Source organism: Sceloporus undulatus, chromosome 9, assembly GCF_019175285.1.
Source record: "Sceloporus undulatus isolate JIND9_A2432 ecotype Alabama chromosome 9, SceUnd_v1.1, whole genome shotgun sequence".
In the NCBI taxonomy this organism is placed as follows: Eukaryota; Metazoa; Chordata; class Lepidosauria; order Squamata; family Phrynosomatidae; genus Sceloporus; species Sceloporus undulatus.
In genome coordinates, this window is record NC_056530.1 from 22165132 (window position 1) to 22182758 (window position 17627).

The following is a 17627-nucleotide window of genomic DNA, read 5'->3' on the forward strand; positions in this document are numbered from 1 at the left end:
GGTTTCCACATTGTTCCAGAATCTGCTACATCTGTTTGATCGGAACAGAAGAGGAAGTGGAACAAATATGTGCTCCGTCAAAATGGGAAACAATGCCTCCCTCTGATCACTCGAAACTCCCTTTCTATCTAGCATCTGCTTCCAGACAACAATAAAGACAAAGCTCCATATGCGCATACACTGAAAAGGCATAGAATATACTCTTTCCCTGTGTGTGTGGTACATAACAGGGCTGGATTATCAATGGTTCTGTGGGTGCGATTGCTCCAGGTAAACTTCTAAATTACAAATCCCACTCTAAAAGAAGTGGTCTAATTCAATTTCACTGTTTTCTCCATCGCTTCCTTCATCCTTCACTGTTTTTTGTTCTCATCCATATGTTGTGTATGCCTTGAGTTGGATTAATAATGGATGGGACCAGGTAGTTAGGAGCAGGGCTTGACATTTGTGTTGTGGTCTAGAGTCCTATTTACTCTCTATGCTACCCCTCCTAGAATAACTGACAAAGAGAATGGCTCCAGCCAACTGCTTTAATCTTGCCTTGGCACAGACAGAGAGGTATGTGTGATATCAACTCATCCTTTATTTCTACAACTTCAGAAATTCACAGCTTCTCTTTGCAACCAGTCAAAATCCTGTGTGCTTAACTATAACAGACACTGAAAGCATAACAAGGTCAAGCACCCCCAATAGCCAGCGTCTGCTTTGGTACGCTAGCAATGAAATGATGCAGGGACTATGGGTACATGCGGGTAACCCATGAGGTCATGTTCAAGCCGGCCATCAGTCTGTCTCTCTGTTCTTTCACATCCTTTTTCTCAGTCCCTTCTCGGTGGTTGAATTTCGTGAACCATTTGAACTTGGCCTCCCATCTCCTTTCTCTTTAGGGGGGTTGAGGATGAGACACGATGCAGAGCATTCCCATGGGAAAGAGTTCCTGCTGGAGATGCTAGAATAGGCGTGGGCTTCTTGTGGTCTAGGAACATGCATTGACTTTCCCATCTGCTACAACAAGAACCTTGCCTTTCCACCAGATCCCAGATCCTTCCTGAGATGGCTGGAGGGTCATTCCTCCTGCTCTTCATCTTCACTCAATTCTCCTCCTTCCACAGCAGGAGGAACCATACCTTGCGTTGCCAGGTTGCCCCAGCTTTGTAGCTCAGGCAACGTCTGCTTTCAGCACACAGAATGGTCTTGGAATGGGATGCCATCCTGCATGCCAAACGTGGCAGATACTTTTGGTGTCCTGGGCCAATAAGGCCACCACCGGTGGTCACAGAAGAAATTCTTAAGGCTGCGGAAGACAGTGTTGCGGAAGATGATGAACAGCCAGGGGTCAACAATGGGGTTGAGTGCGCTGAGGCGGAAGGCGATCATGTCCTCATCTTCTTTATGGTCTGGGTTGAGGCCGCCAATGTAGGCACGGATCTGTAGGAAAAGTCAAGGGGGAGAGAAGAGACAAAGTTAGCAATTTTCAGCCCAGCTCCACACTGATGGCTGCTGGGTGAAAGGCTGCCTTTGAAGAGTGTTCAGGAATGTTAACTGGTCCAAAAACGTGGGCTAGATTGTTTAACAAAGGAGAAGGCCTTCTTGGTGGTTCCTCCCAGACTTTGGAAGTTCTTCCTTAAGGAGGCTAGGACCACCCCACCAGATGTTCATGCCCCTCTGAGGTGTCAGCCATGTGTTTCACACCCACTACACCCACCTAGTGATGCCCCTGGCTCCCTCCTTGCACTCCTTCCACCAGCAAGTAGAGTTGCCAAGTGAAAAAAGGGTCATGGCAGATAAAGCAGTGTCAAACTTCATTGTTTCTGCAGTGCAAGATATAGCCAAAGTAGGAATCATGAACATAAAGCAGTTACCTGACTCAATTGGATTTGCCTACATGTAGACTGAAAACAGTTTGATTCTAGCTCAGACTAACCAACAGGATTCTGGCCGCAGTCCACCAAAGTAACTTCTCCAAGCTCTGCCTGTCTCATGCTGGTTTGTCGCTCTTGGGCCCGTCAGCCTCTTTTGTGCCCTTTGCTCCGGCTGCTTTCTTTGCCTGAAGGGCTCAGGGTTTTTATTTTTCTAATGAAAGAGTGAGCAATTCTCACTGTGCCCAAAACATGCTTCAAAATTGTGCAACGATTCCCACAGGGAAGTGCAACTGAAGCAGAAAAAAAGGTCCTTCCCTTTCACTGAGGCAAGTTACACGAGAAAGAGACTTCCTCATATGCTAAGAACCGGTGTGAATTATACCAGCTGTAGTTCTGTGGCCACCAGTGAAGATGAAGCATGGCATGGTTTTCATGGGTCATCTCAAGGTGGGAGATAAGGGTGCCAATTCTCCAGTTTTGGGGGTGCTCAGACCTAGGGAAGAGGCAAGGGCTCTGTGCATATCTCCAGTTCAGCTACTGCAAATTGCCAAGACTCTCCAGCTGGTCTATGCCCTAACCCAAGACTCACCCCACTACAACATGGTTGCTGGTATTACTTTCTGCATCTGAGAAACCCACAGGAGTATGCTGGAGATCTGGAAGAGTGGTGGCTGCTCTTTCTTCCCAGATACTAGCTAGGCATCTCATGCCTCCATCAAACCAGCCACTAAAAGGCCATAGGAGAGCACACCTCCCCATTGAAGCTGGGTTGCCCAGAGGGGCATTGCATAAGGAGGAACTGGATCCCCTCCTGTGAAACATCCTTTAAAAGGTAGATGCGTGGGCAATCCCACATTGTGCATGCATATGTCACCAACAGGATCCTGATCTTCTAATGTATCACCTTGCGCTCCCCTTGTTGCAATTAAAAATATTTCGAAGTGGCTGGGTTTTGACTGAACAGTTAAGATCCATTTGCTTTACAAAAGATCTCATCTTAGTGGGATAACAGTAACTGCTGGTTTAATGTTTGCACTTGTCAGGATATTTGAGCTCCCCTTTGTGGCTGTGGTCATGGGGTCAGTCATGACTTCGCTGCCACTTCCAAAACCACCCCATATGAGCATTGCTGCCAGTAGTTCAATCTTCTACTCTAACTTTGCCTTTTGTTAACCACAGCTCTATGTGCAAACATGAACAGTGATCTGAGCTTTATCATGCTCCCCTTAATCTACTGGTTTCTGTATGCCAAGTTACCATTAGGCACAAAGAACAATTGTGTTATTCTCTAGTCTTTTAGAGACTAAAAACCCAAAGAAGGATGTGGGAGCGATGTGACCAAAACAAGGAAGCAAGCATAGGCTGAGAGCAAAGGCTAGAACTAGAAAAGGCAACATGGTTGTTTTCCCCCTTTGTGTTTCAAAGGAGGTGGAATGATCATTCAAAAATGTTTGGGACAGATGGTGAGTGGTTATACCCCAACAGATGTTCAACTCCTTCTGAAGTGTCACTCAGTGTGGTCCGCACCTCCTGCACCCCATAATGATGCCTCTGATTGTGTTCCAGGCACTTCCAAGATGGTGTTCAGATGCACATCAGATAATGCATTGATGTGCATTGGTGTCTATGATGTATCAGTTACTCCACTGGCTAACACTGCACAATAAATGCCTAGATGCTGTTGCAGCAGCTCCTACAGACATTGTAAAACTACTCAGCTCGGGTTTGTAAACAGGTAAGGCCTTTTATGAAGATATAAGTCCAAAGCAGAATGCCAGCCAATATCCCTATTTTTCACCCATTGAGGCAGACCAGGGGGATGAAGCGACAAGAAGAAAGCAGGTCTCGTTGCCCTCCATCCTTCCTGCATGTAATGTAATCAAACCACATCCAGATCCCAACGGTTCTTTAATGATCTCTTGCGCCCTGGATGTTATCACAGAGGCAACACCAGGCTCTTCCGCTGGTGTGATCATAATGATATCAGAGATGATCCCACCAGGGTTTTATGACTATAGGGATAATGAGATTGCTAAGGAATGGCAAACAACATAACAATCTGATGGCACGAATTAAAGTCAGTGTCACCCAGCCTCAGAGAACCAAGAGCCATACAAACCATACTCTCTCAGCCTTAGAGGAAGGCAATGGAAAACCTCATCTGAACAAACCTTGCCAAGAAAACCCTGGGATAAGGTCACCAGATGTTAGGATCAACTCGGAAGAATCTCACAACAAACAATTTATTTTTATAAGTTAATAGTTCAGCTGTTTGGCCTGGCCTTAGGAATACAGATTTATCTGAACATCACATAAACCTTTCAGAGGGTTTTGAGTTGCTGGGATGAATAAAACCACAAAACACATGGGATGGTTTTTCAGGTGTGGCCTGTGTATCTACCAGTTGGATCTTCACACTCAATATTTGAATTAGCTGCTTGCCTTTCTTTAAGTGCTGAGTGTTTCACGCATCCCGGTTCTCTGATGGATGTCAGATGCGCTTTGAGAGCCTGGGTTTGCGTGTGAGAAAGGGCGCACACCAAAGCCAAACAGTGCCACTTATATCCATTGTCTGCCCACAGACTGTCCACATTGCCAACCAAGTATAACCACATACTTTGGACACGCTCTGCTCTGGTTTACATAAACCACTCCAATTTCCCATTAAATTTAATCCAAGACCACAAATCTCCTTTGTGGTGTTATTGCAGTGAAACCAGATTGGACCTTTTAGTTAGCAGAAGCAACTTTCAAAACTGGGAGTCCACTGGGAAGGGAAAGAAAAACCATCTGTTCTTTGCAGTCGTAACATACCAAATGTATGTTTAAACCCACCAACCCAGATTCTGAGCTAGACCCAGATGGGGAGGGGCTTTGGAAAAAACTGCATACCCTTCAGCGTTTTCTAGATGAACGCTGGGACATGTGGGACCAAGCAACATCAGAGTGTGGTCAAGATGGGAAATGAAACCATTGAAGAACACACAAGTTAGGAGAGGCTGCAGCAGCATACTTTGGCCTAAATCTACAGGGAAGGCCAAGAGTTTGCTCCTTTCTCTCTTCTCCCCTTTTGCTGAGTTAATGAGTGCAAACTAGTTTTGCACTTTGAACAGTTTGCATCAATTAAAGAAAGCAGAAGACAAAGGACAAAAGTGGGGGAAGGAGCAAGAAACCAGGGCATTTTAAAAGCAGCTGAAAGTATTGTTCCCAGCCAAATCAGGACAGTTGAAGGATATGCAGCTGCATTTGTGAAGCCTGTTTAAATGAGCGAGAATCAGTTCTCCTCCAGATGTTTCCAGATGGATAGATAGATAGGTTTACTCATCTGTTTAATATCCCTGCCTTTCTTCCAGAATGGGACCCAAGTTGGCTCAGGAAATACATTAAAACAAAGCACACATAGAAGCCAATCATAACAGTAAAAACAATTTTAAAACAATTAAACAAACTATCCTATTTAAAATTAGTTAAAGCCTTTAAAAGAACGAGGTCTTCCTCTTTTCCTACTGCCTCTCACTTTACGAAGCATTGTTGTCTTTTTTAGGGAGTTGTGTCTTCTTCTCATGATATGCTCAAAATGCAACCATTTCATTTCGATCACTCTGGCTTCTAGGGACAACTCAAAGTTTGAATATGTTCCTAAGCCCATTTATTTGCTTTGCTTTGCTTTGTTTTTTGGCAGCCCACATTATCCCTAGAACTCTCTCCTTCAGTCCCACATCTCAAATGAATTACTGTACTTTGAGTCTGGGGTTACTGGGGCTTTTTCATTTTGTGGGAGGCAGGGACACCTTGCAGAAATCCAGCCCCAAATTGCTGAAAAGGGTTTTTATTGCTGACTTTGAGCCTCGTGATTCTTTTGCCCCATTCAGGGGCTATTTTAAGGAAGGCAGTGAATCACAGAAAAGGAAGAGCTGCAACTGCCACGCAAGGGATGGAGAAAGAGGAAAGGCATTGCACTTTGGCGATGGAACTCCTCTATTCTCTATTGGGGTCTGGGTTATGTAACTTTACATTAGCTGCACAACAGAGACAGTGGCGTACCCTGGTATATTTGACCCTGGTGAGCATCGTTTTTTAATACAATCGGCCCTTTCTATTTGCAGGAGAGCTATTCCAGATCCCTCCCCCATGGATATGGAAAACTGTGGCACCGCAAGTCCCATTGTCCTCAGTAGCCATGTGATGTGTGCGTGACTGCTAGTGTGACCAGGTGTACGCACCACAACTGAAACGCCATGTAGATGCCACGAAGCATGATACATTAAGCATCAGCCACAGCTGTCCAGAAAACGCTATTCAAATAAAAAACAGCGGGTCTAATAAATAAGGAATATGGATGCGTCCACACTTTTCAAGGCAGCCCTCTCACTCTGAGATTCCTTCCCCATGCCAGATGGGACAGGCCCTGAAATCTGGCAGTCCCATTGCACTATATCTCCCAAGATCCTCTAGCGAACAAAGTTCCTGGCTTTTATAGCAACAATTTCAGAGTGCTGTTTTAAAATAAGAACAAACCTTTCCAGGTTTCATTTAGTCTCAAAGGTGCTACAAGATCTCTCTGCCACCTTTCCCAGGCTCTGCAAAGGAAAATGCAAGTCTTTGGGTCAGTCTTTTGATTCAGATAGCATGGCTCAGATGCGCCTCAGTGCACCTCCGACTCACATCTGATCCGCAAACAGCACAAGCCATATGGAAGAGCGCTCACACAATCTAAAAAGCTATTTGCTCTTGTGTAAACAACCCAGCCTAAAGCAATTTGCAGGGGCTGCTAAGCCAAATGACAGTATCTTCCCCGGACATCCTCACCAACCTCCTACACACAAGTGAGCTTGAAATATAGTTTAAAAATTAATCTTAGCCTAGTGTAGCCTTGAAATAGGAAAATTTTAAGTCGTGGTATCAATTGTTGATTGATTTCTGAATTAAACAGTCTTGTTGTCGTTGTTTTTGGTGATGACATTTACAGGGAATGACATGCTTAGTTATACATTTGGCAATGTCTCCTAAACCACAGGCCCAAACAGGTACTTTCCAGATCCGTTGGACTACATAGCCCATAATGAGATTGGAGACTGGGGATAATGAGATTTGTGAGCAATCTATCTGAAACCTGCCAAATTAGAGCAAGCCCTGCATTCTCTTCTTTTAACCTTGTTGGCGGAAAGGAGAACGAATGAGTGCCTAAGTAGTTTAAACCAACTGATTATCTTTGAAGTCTAATGCTGCGCTGTTGCTGTTGTGTGCCTAGCGATTTCTGAATTATGGTGACCCCATCATGGGTTTTTCTTTGCAAGATTTGCTCAGAAGGGGTTTGCTTTCTGCATTCCTCTGAGGCTGGGAGAGTGTGACTTGCCCAAGGGCACCCAATGGGTTTCCATGAGGATTTGAACCCTGGTCTCCAGAGTCAAAGTCTAGCGCTCAGACCACAACACTGTGCTGACTCCTGATAGCTCTCCTTAAGCCTCATTAGAGAGAGAGGGAAAATAATTTGCAAGCATTAATTAAATGCAAATAGTTGGTTAAATACCACACACACACACATACACACTCACAATCCCCCCACCAAACAAGGCATATTAAAGAACTAGAGGAAGATAGGAGGAAGAATCTCCCACTTGTCACCGGATGCCATGGCTCTAGGGCTGCATCCACATTGCAGAAATAATCTGGCTTGACACCACTTAAACTGCCATGGCTCAATGCTATAAAATTCAGTCCCCAGAATTCCACAGTACTGAGCCATGGCCCTCCAGACCCACTGATTTTTTTTATCCACAGATTCAACCATCCACGGTTGGGAAATATTCCCAAGAGATATAAATGCCAAAAATGCCATCCCTGGCTTCACTCCTTAATATGTGCAAATATAACTGGGAGGCAAACATAGATGCATCTTTTCGGAACAGAACGTTCCCCGCTCCACTTGTTTAAGGCACATCATCTTCATTATACATAATGATGCATCATTATGCATCAACATGCATGACGATGCATCATGACACAACATAATCAGTAACAATAAACAAATCTATAATGTTGTCCTAGCCTTCAGATATTGTCATATCATTCTTTCACACGACACGGTTAAGAGCAATGTGAGACCATTTGAACTGCCAGGGGTACATCCTATGGAATCCTGGGATTTGTAGTCTGATGAGGGACTAGACCTTTCTTGCAGAAACGTCTAACTGCGATGGGAGCCAAATCTAAACACAACATTCATTTATGTTTCATGGACACCTTATACCCCAAGGCAGAAAGTAATCTTATACAAGAAGAGAGCAGGGAAGGGACCAACCGAGCTGCCCTTGGAAGAGAGTCCATAGCCAAGGGGCAACCACTGAGAAGGCTTGAAATAAATCTTGGAAATCAATGAAATAGAAGCTGCTCTTTCCCACGTCTTTGATGCTTGCTTGGGGCTCCTTATCACCCGCCCAATCCTTCCTCCGCAATCCTCTCCTACGCCCAGCGGCACTTGGCATCACCTGTTTCAATAATGCCCTTCCCAGGTCATTTATCACTCCCATTGCCTTTCGGTTGCCACAGCAAGGCAAAACAATCCTGAAAAAAAACCCTGCTTGGGGCCGGATACCCGGCTCCCATGTGTCTTCGGAGCACCTTGGCATCCTGGAATGGTAAGGGTGGTAGGGATGTGGTCTGGCACCAGAGAAGGCTAAATACGGTAGCTCATCAAACTACAAAACCCAGGACTCCATAGCATTGAGTCATGGCCATTAAAACACTGTCCAACTGCATTATTTCTGCAGTGCAGATTAGACCAAAGTGTGGGATTGCACTGAGCCATGGCTGTTAAAGCACCGTCAAACTGCATTGATTCTAGTTTCCAGACCTTGCACCATTTTGGTCTCTGTCCTCTGGATGTGCTCCAGTATAGATTTTTGGGGGGTTTCAGGCTATGTGGCGAAACGGCAGGAATAAACTCTTGCAGTACATGGCCACAGAGCCTGAAAAAACACACAAAAAACTCGTTTCCCCATCAATTTGACCATTTTTGGCTACTCTTTCCCAGCGCTGCAATATCCTTATCGCTTTACCTCCATAGCGACTAGTCTCCTGTTTTTAAACATGAATTGTTGTGCTCAATTTCACAGCAAGGATTCCGAAACTTAGCTGCAGCAATGCACAAGGGGTCCATGGTCTGAGCAAAGGGAAGCCCCAACACATTGCTGCAGCGATAGCTAATTGGTAGCAATTGCTAACTGACTTACTGCAATTGCTAATTGGCTGCAATTGTTAATTGCTTGGAACTGCTAATTGCTTCGCCATTATTCCTATGCTGCTCTTGCAAGGCCTTGGTGCAGTTGACAGGTGAGCAAGCGTCTTATTTACAAAGGGGAAACGGAGGGGCATTCTTAAACTATGTCTAGAAAAGGTCATGCTGCTTCTCTCGTCTCTATCTGAGACTGATAGTGATCAAACATGGAAGATGAATGTTGATTCTTAAATGACTTCCTCCCATTTGATTGGGTTTGTGGCTTCTCTGCGTCGGTGTTCGAGAACAAGCAATATTCTAATGCGCGCAGCATTTCCTGCAGCCAGCCGGCGATTTGCATGGGTTCAGAAAGTGATTCAAGGCTTCCACTCCTGTTTGTTGCCATTTGTTTGTAAATGAAAATGAGGCTTTTGAATCAACCTCTGTCTCTTGCGGATTTCCAAAGAAATTGACACACAGAGAGAGAGAAAGATGCTGAGATTAAGTGCCATGACACCCATCCTGTTTCTCTAGCAGTGAGGGAAAGGCACTCTGCGCATGGGCAGAGACATACATGTCTGGAACCAGAAAACACTCCCAGGGTGCATCTGTATTGTAGAAATAGTGCAGTTTGGCACCACTTTAACTGCCAGGGCTCCATCCTACAGGATCCTTGGATGTTTAGTTTTGTAAGGCACCATCACTCTTGGACAGAGAAGGCTAAAGGCTTTGTAAAACTAAAAATCCCAGGATTCCATACAATGGAACTACGGCACTTAAACTGGTGTCAAACTGCATTATTTCTACAGTGTAGATTCATCCCCAGATATAGCTACCACAGCTAATAATTCATGGGCCAAAACAGTGAAGGGGGGGGCACTCCTTTCTGGGTCTAAAAACGGGCATCATCCAACAAAAATAACTCTTTTCTCTTATATAAGGCTGTCCAGTTATAAATCTTATCTGTGAAGGTTCTCCTCTGAGTTTCACTGCCATCTGAGTAATGTCTGGATTTATTCGGCTCAGTTGTTATATTTAACTTCCTGCTGTGTTTTCTCCTCTGCTAGCCTTCTTCTTTTCTTTGGATACCAATAAAACAGCAGCGCTGAATAGATAGATTGTCAGTTGGCAGTCTGACACCCATTTTAATGGGAATGTGGGACATTAAAAAGAGACTTTTAGCAAGAGATGAACACGAGGCACATTGCTTTTAACAAGAGATCAATGGCAGAAGTGATGTCTGAGGGTTTCTGAGAGATGAAATCCCCAAAGGTTGCTTCCCCAAATTGTGGCTGAAGCAAAGACAATGTGAGAAAGCCTTTGAAAAGCATGCAATTTCGTTATTATTAAATGGTTTAATATGAATAAGATTTAGATAGGTTAATTAAGAATAGATAATTAATGTGACTTGTAATATATTGTATATGTAACACTATGTATAAGATTTTTTAAAAATACTATTTTAAGTATATTATTATTAATAAACTATCTTTAAAAAGAAATAAAAGCTAATTGCCGTTCAGGAATTATTCTGCACGGAATAATTGCATGTGGCTGTTTTGCACATGTTTTTTCTCCATAGGAAACATCATTTTCTGCACAGAAAAAGCCAATTCCTTCCCAGAAAATGGTTTTCAATGCAAATCAGCCCCAGGCAAATTTTGCAGAAAGCTTACATTTAATTGATTTGCATAGAATATAAAATTTCCTGCACGGAAAAAAAAGGTTGTTTCCTGTGTAAAAATAATACTTCTGTGCAAAATAAAACATTGTTTCTTGCACAGAAAATGCACAAGCAAGTACTAATTTTCTGCAGAATCAGTCCCAAACTGCAAAGATTATCATCAGTCCAGAATTATTCTTGTCGGAGTTTGTCAACACTTGAAAAATATGTTTTTGACCATTTGGGGAATATTTTGAACAAAAATAGCATTCCTTGCATTAAAAAGCCCAGTGCCATAGGGACACATCCTAGCATTGGCAAACAACATCCCCAGTTTAAAAAAGCTTTTTAGTGATGATGAACCAAGCAATAACTATATCCATTGATGACCAGTTTGCCCCAAATTCATAAAATCACCCACTGACAATCAGCAATGTCCAGCAAAAACCAAGGTACTACATGACCAAGGTACACAGTTTGTGGGAAATTCACATGTAATTGATTCCCAGCACAGAAAAAGCTGTCTCTTGTGCAAAAATGATATCCATTTGCAAAAATAAGATGTTGTTTCCTGCACAAAACAACCATGCCAGAGTTCACATTTCTTTACACCTCTTTGGAAGAGCCTATAAAGTAGCATATGGTTCATATTCTACCCAAAAGTACCCATTGCCTCCTCTGGCGCAGCCATTCCCAGTGCCAGCTTATAGGCTTCCTTATTGACGTAACCCTTGCCAAGGGACCTGCAGACACACCCGGAGGGGGAAAGATAAGCGGATCCGCCTCAGAAAAAGCACCGCGTTTGCTCCACATACTTTTGCCAGAATATCCAACCTGACTGAGAAGCAGTTTTCTGGGGTCTTCCCTTCTCTCTCCCTTTCCATTGACTCTGTTACAGGATTGTTGTCTGTTCCTCCTAGCAAAGGCTGGTGCCCAAAATGGCATCTCCATAAGACTGCTGCAACAACACCCAACTCGTTTCATCATTGGCCTGGTCCACCAAAAGCCACCAAAAGACAAAAGGTGAACCTATCATGGGGTTTTCTTGGAAAGATTTGTTCAGAGGAGGTTTGCCATTGCCTTCCCTTGAGGCTGAGAGTGCGTGACTTACCCAAGGTCACTCAATGGGTTTCATGGCCGAGCAGGAATTGAACCCAGGTTTCCAGAGTTGTCCAACACTCAAAGCACTATGAAGATTTTAAAAAGTCCCCAGTTGCTCCAGATCTTCAGAGATCTCTGTTCTGATGCTGGAGGGCTGTTTTGAAATGCACTCTGCTCTGCTACCCTGTGCATCCGCCACTGCCATCAGTTACAGTACTTGCTCTGAGGTCAGAATGAGGTGCCCAGGCATGTGATTGAAGGTGGGCACTACATCTTGACCTCAGAACAGACCTCCAGTGAAGGCACTGGATGCATTGGGCAGCTCAGTGTGATGCGCATGCAATCAGAGCAGAAGGCTTTTGCAACAGGGGAGGGTCAGGGCATCTCTAGAGCCAGGATGATTATGCATCCTCCTTTTCCAGGACATGTCTTACACTTCAACCTCTTGTCCAGCAGGAATCACAAAATGTCCTCTATTTTGAACATGACCACGGACCATGAATTTATATGCGCGTTTTTAGCCTTAAATTTGGAATCTCCTACCTTTATTTTGGATATTCTACATTTTGTTGTGTGTTGTGGTTAAGACGGCTGGTCACCCTGCTCTGGGCTGCCCCATGCCATTGCAGACAGGACCCTAGAAGGCCATCACCCATGATCCTATTAGTTGTACCTTTGGGAATGCTGGAACCTAGAGGATGGCTTAGAAAAACTCAAAACGAGGGCAGACTAGATCAAGTGGAGGGTAATGGGACTGGCTGTTGTTCACCTTCTGCTTTGTCTATTTCCTTACTTTGTTTGTGAGATTCATTATTGTCTCTCACGTTTCTCTGCAGATTTCATTTCCAAAAGTAAGCTTTCTAGATTTGACTCATTAAATCTCTCCAGAGTTTTCAGATAAAGACCCTTTCATTGTGCTGTGGTTGCTGCCAGTCGGGTCTTGGTAATCACTCTGAAAGTATACAGTGCCGATATATTGTGAGATCTCCGAGTTCTTGGATAAGGCTTCCCAGAAAAGGTTGGCACAGTCAGACAGTTCCTGTGAAAAGGATACACATGTTTCTCCCGATGGGCTGCCTTCGGGGGAGAAAACACTCACAAAGATGCATGGCACCTCTGGGACGCTCCGTCTGTCGTCCATGCCAACATCAATGATTAAAATTTAATCAGGCCCAGAGTGGAGGCGGAAAGGAGTTTCAACTCTGTTCTGACAATGAGGCAGGTTTGGGCTTGTCTTCTAATGATAAACCTCCATTCCTCACTCATCCCACCTGGTCTGGGAGATTTCCTTGGAGAATCCTGATCCTGGGAAACCTTAACTAGTTGGGTTTGAAAGTGGAGACCCAGACTATGAAAAATAGAGAGGATAGAGTGTGCAAAGAAGATAGAAAATGCTCCAGAGTTTCTACAGTTAACTACCACTGGACGCATGATTATGCTCCATTATGAACGATGTGGAACATGGTGGACAACCTTCTGAATGATGTGCAACAAACTACAGGAAAAGAGATTCCACCTCAACATTAGGAAGAACGTTGTGACAGCAAGAGCTGTTTGACAGTGGAAGATGCTGCCACGGAAAGTGATGCTGTCTCCTTCTTTGGAGGTTTTGAAACAGAGGCTGGATGGCCATCTGTTGGGAGTGCTTTGGTTGGATTAGATGGCCCTTGGGGTCTCTTCCAACTTTATGATTCTATGATTTTATGGTGGTCAGTCAACCTCTTCATGAGTCTCTGGCCATGCCCCTGGGAACTCTTACCAGCCTCAACCCACCACCTTGTACTCCTCTAATGAGATTTGGAGTTAATCTAGATCAGCGGTTCTCAACCTATGGGTTGCAACCTCTGTGTGTGTGTGTGGGGGGGTGTCAAACAACCATTTCAAAGGGGTCTCCTAAGATCATCGGAAAATACATATTTCCGATGGTCTTAGGAACTGAGACACCATAATTTTATGGTTGGGGGTCACCACAACGTGATGAACTGTACTAAAGGGCTGCTGAATTAGGAAGGTTGAGAAACACTAGATGGATTTGTAACTCCCGTAATTCCCTGGTCAACACAGCTGCAGGATTCTAGGAGCTGTAGTTGAAAAAAAGTAACTTTTCCAAGCCTACCACTGCCGTTCAAGATGCGCTGAAAGACACAAGAAGAAAGCTTCCTCTGTTTGGGTGAGAACAAAGATTGCCCAATCTTGTAAGGTTTGGGAAGTGATGCAATTTTCTGCCTCGAAACGAGACTCTGGTTGTTGGCTGCCCGGCCTCCAGAAAGTGTGAGCGGACACACCGTCATCATTCTTGTCCACACATGCCCCAGATCCTGCAAAGGGTAAGGGTGGGGCCCTTGCACAGAGTGATTCACACCTCTCTGACACTGAATGCTCACATGCCAACACACACCGGAAAACCTAGGCCAACCCCTTCTGTCCCATTGCTGGAAACTGGGGAGCAATTCACTTGCAAAGAGAAGGGTCATAGCAGATTGGGAGAGAGACAGGGCAGGAAAGAGAAGATGGAGAGGAAATTAGGAAAGGGAAGTGATCGGGGTAATGTTCCTATGCACTGTAAACATTCACATAAAAAATTGACCCCCATAACCTGAGTCAATGTATCCACAGGTCAATGTATGAAGTGTACCTTAACTCTTATTAAAAAGGAGCCATGCCCTGGTGAAAGTCAAGAGTGTAATCTGTTTTGGAAGCACTGACCCCTCTACATTCTCATCCATCCTGCCTTTAATGTGAGCACAGCAGTGATGCCTTCTGGAATTCTGTACGTTCTTTGGCATCGTTTTGCTTTGCTTCAACCTTTAGACCCGTTGTTACGTACCCATAAGTTTTACCACTGACTTGTCCGCAGGTCATATCAAAAACCATAATTTTGGCTTGACTTGAGATCGACTTATAGTTAAGTATATGCGGTAATACTTGTTGCTTCAGATCTGGGACAATCCAGAGCCCTCCATTTCCACGCCATGGTGGCTGTCTGCCTGGGCATCCCATTGGGCTGCCTGGCGCATCCACTGCTGTTGCAGGTCACTTGTTTTGTGATCAGAACTAGTCACCAGCATGTGACCTTGGATTTGTGGTTTGTTGAGGCACCAGTGTGCGCTGACAGACCTGGTTGAATCCTTCACCAAACTACAAATCCCAAGATTCTGTAGGATAGAGTCATGCCGTTAAAGTGGGGTCAAACTGCTTTAATTTTGCCGTGTGACCCCACCCTGAATTGCAATGAATCTCTGATGAATTGCATGCTGGCTGGGGGATTTTGGGAGTTACAGTACAAAACAAGGAACCTTACCCTTGGCCTTCAGCCATTTCACCACAACTGCATTTCATTTCAGCAAAATGTCCACTGATCCTATTTTAAATCAACTACTTTGTCACTGAGTTCTTTCAGCTCAGATATCTCCTCCTCCGGCTATTCCTCCATCATTCTGCATCTCCCATCCCATCTCCACATCCCTCTACACCGGAGCTGAGTGACACCTTGTGGCCTTCCAGACAATCTTGCACAACAACTCCCTGCATCCTCTGAGCTGTCAGGAGTTCCCAAGCAGCCCTTTTCAACTCCAGGAGGCAGGCAGGAGGGTGGGAACCAGGGACGGTGGGAGCTGCAATCCCATCACCTTTGGAGAGCTACCCACCACCGCTCTCTAGCTCAAAAGTCAGAAGAAGTTTCACAGATGAAAACTGGGACTTTCCTCCCCTCCTTTAAACTCAGTTTGCAGGAACTGAAATAAGCCAAGCACAAAAGGGAGAAGAAGAAAGAGGAAAACCAGGCCATTTTAGAAGCAACTGAAACTGTGGGACAACAGAGGATTAATAGGGGCAATCCCTGCCAAAAACCAGAGGGCATGGGAATGTGCAAGACTTACCGTGAGGGGCAAAGAGCAAATCACAAAGATGACCGTCATGAGAGCCAACAAGATGAGGTGGTCCACTTCTTCCTCACCGCGGCTGAACCAGCTCTTGCGACGGCGCTGGGCCACGTTGATGGAGCCACGCCGACGGGCCTTTTGCTTGCGGTACATCTGGCAGAGACTGATGATGACCAAACCATTGCAGAGAAAGATGGCCAAGATGAGGATGGCCATCAGGGTGGCATAGGAGAGCGAGAAGGCAGCATCGTGCGGCTTCCCTGTCCTCTTGTCTACATCCATCTGGACAAAACACCATGTCCCTGGACAGTACTGCTTGTATTTCCCAATCCCCAGGAAGGGCAAGCTGCAGAAAAAAGCACTGAAGGCATAGATGGCCGGCAGCGAGAGCTTCACCCACCTTCGGATGTTGTGCTGGGAGTAGAAGTAGGGGTAGCTGATGGCAAGGCACCGCTCCACAGCCATGGCACAGAGGATGAACATGGCTGCCTGGCTAAAGTACATCATGGAGAAAGCAAAGAGGTCACAGAGCCAGCTTTTCCCATTCACCATACCCACCAAGGTGGCATTGCGGGAGTAAGCCACAAAAACAATGGGACTTACCACACAGGTGCCCAGCAGGTCAGTGACAGCCAGTCCAGTCACCAGAATGCAGAAGGAGGAGGTCTTGGTCCGCAGCTCTTTCCGGTGGACCCCCAGGATGGCCAAAGCCGCCACGTTGCCCACCACCCCGGCTGCAAACATGAAGGAGCTCACTGCTGGGTTGCCATCTTGATGGAGCTGGGTAAGGTTGCTGCAGTCCTTGGGTAAGGGAGTTGGGAGGGTTGGCACGGTGGGGCTTGGAGGGGCTTGCGGGGGGTGCATTGGCACAAACTGCCCCCACTGCTGGGGCTTTGGGAGCAAGGGGGCAAGGAGGGGGGAGGAGTGGGACTCAGGGGTTTCCGTCTCCAACCAGGAGGAGAAGATTTGGCAAATTTGGAGAGGGCAAAGTTGGAAGGCTGAGTTTTCCTCTGTTTCCAGCTGACGCAGGAGGGAGAACAGCTCAGGAAGGTGGTGTTGGTGGTGACAGCCCTGGCATTAAACAGTGACAACAACAACACTGCAGACTAGTAGCTTAGGGTGCAAAGTCAGGTGCCCGGCAGAAGGATGGGAAGGGGCCCATCCAGCTGGGATAGGATATAGAAGCAAAGACCTTCTGACCTCTGGGCTTCTTTTCCCAACTCCAGGAAAGCAAAGCGGAAAGAAAGACTTCTGTCCCTCTGTGACCAGGAATTCCCAGATGCTTGCCAGGTCCAGCCAAAGGTGCTGTCTTGCCTTGTTCTGTCCCTTCGTCCTTCTTCCTGGGACTGGCAGCTTGGCAGAAAAGGAGTCCTCCAGCTCAGAGAGGGCTTCTCCTGTGCTTTGTGGCTCTGCGTGGGTGAGCCTCTGAGCTGTCAGGAGTTCCCAAGCAGCCCTTTTCAACTCCAGGAGGCAGGCAGGAGGGTGGGAACCAGGGACGGTGGGCAGGACTGGGGTGGGACTTGGCCCAACCACTAACCAAGGCCAGCCCAATGGGTGTCATTCTGTGCTGCCACCGGTTCCTTTTTTGCTCCCAGATTCCCACGTTCCTTCTCTCTCAAATATATATATATATATGGCATGCCAGCTGTCTCAAGAAAAGAAATCTTGACCTAAGCCAGCTGGGGAAAGTTGCTTTTTTTTTAACTACCTGGCCCAGAATCCCCCAACCAGTTGTTTGGTTAAAAAAATATTTAAATTAAAGAAGCCACTTTCCCACATTCTGACTCATTCCTTCTGCGCACACAGACTCTCCAAGACTCACCGGTCCCAATGCACACTGGTGCATCATGCGCCTGCTGCTGTTGTCGCTGCTGCAGACCAAAGGATCCTTGTGCAATCTGTCA

The 17627-nt window shown here is 45.7% G+C and overlaps 1 protein-coding gene across 1 annotated transcript; it reads right to left on the reverse strand.

Moving 5' to 3' along the window:
• Positions 1-563: 563 nt before the first annotated feature.
• PTGIR (prostaglandin I2 receptor) lies at positions 564-17419 on the reverse strand. Its single transcript, XM_042441296.1, has 2 exons — positions 15721-17419; positions 564-1428 (listed from the first exon to the last, which is right to left on the reverse strand). The coding sequence occupies exons 1-2, from the start codon at positions 16585-16587 to the stop codon at positions 1177-1179; spliced, it is 1119 nt and encodes a 372-aa protein (XP_042297230.1). The 5' UTR covers positions 16588-17419; the 3' UTR covers positions 564-1176.
• Positions 17420-17627: the final 208 nt, after the last annotated feature.

Excerpts from the sequence above, each read along its gene's own strand:
- PTGIR (XM_042441296.1), bottom strand. The coding sequence starts at position 16,587 with ATGCACCCCCCGCAAGCCCCTCCAAGCCCCACCGTGCCAACCCTCCCA. Across the intron at positions 1,429-15,720 it reads TTTGCTCTTTGCCCCTCACG|ATCCGTGCCTACATTGGCGG; the intron begins GTAAGTCTTGCA and ends CTTTTCCTACAG.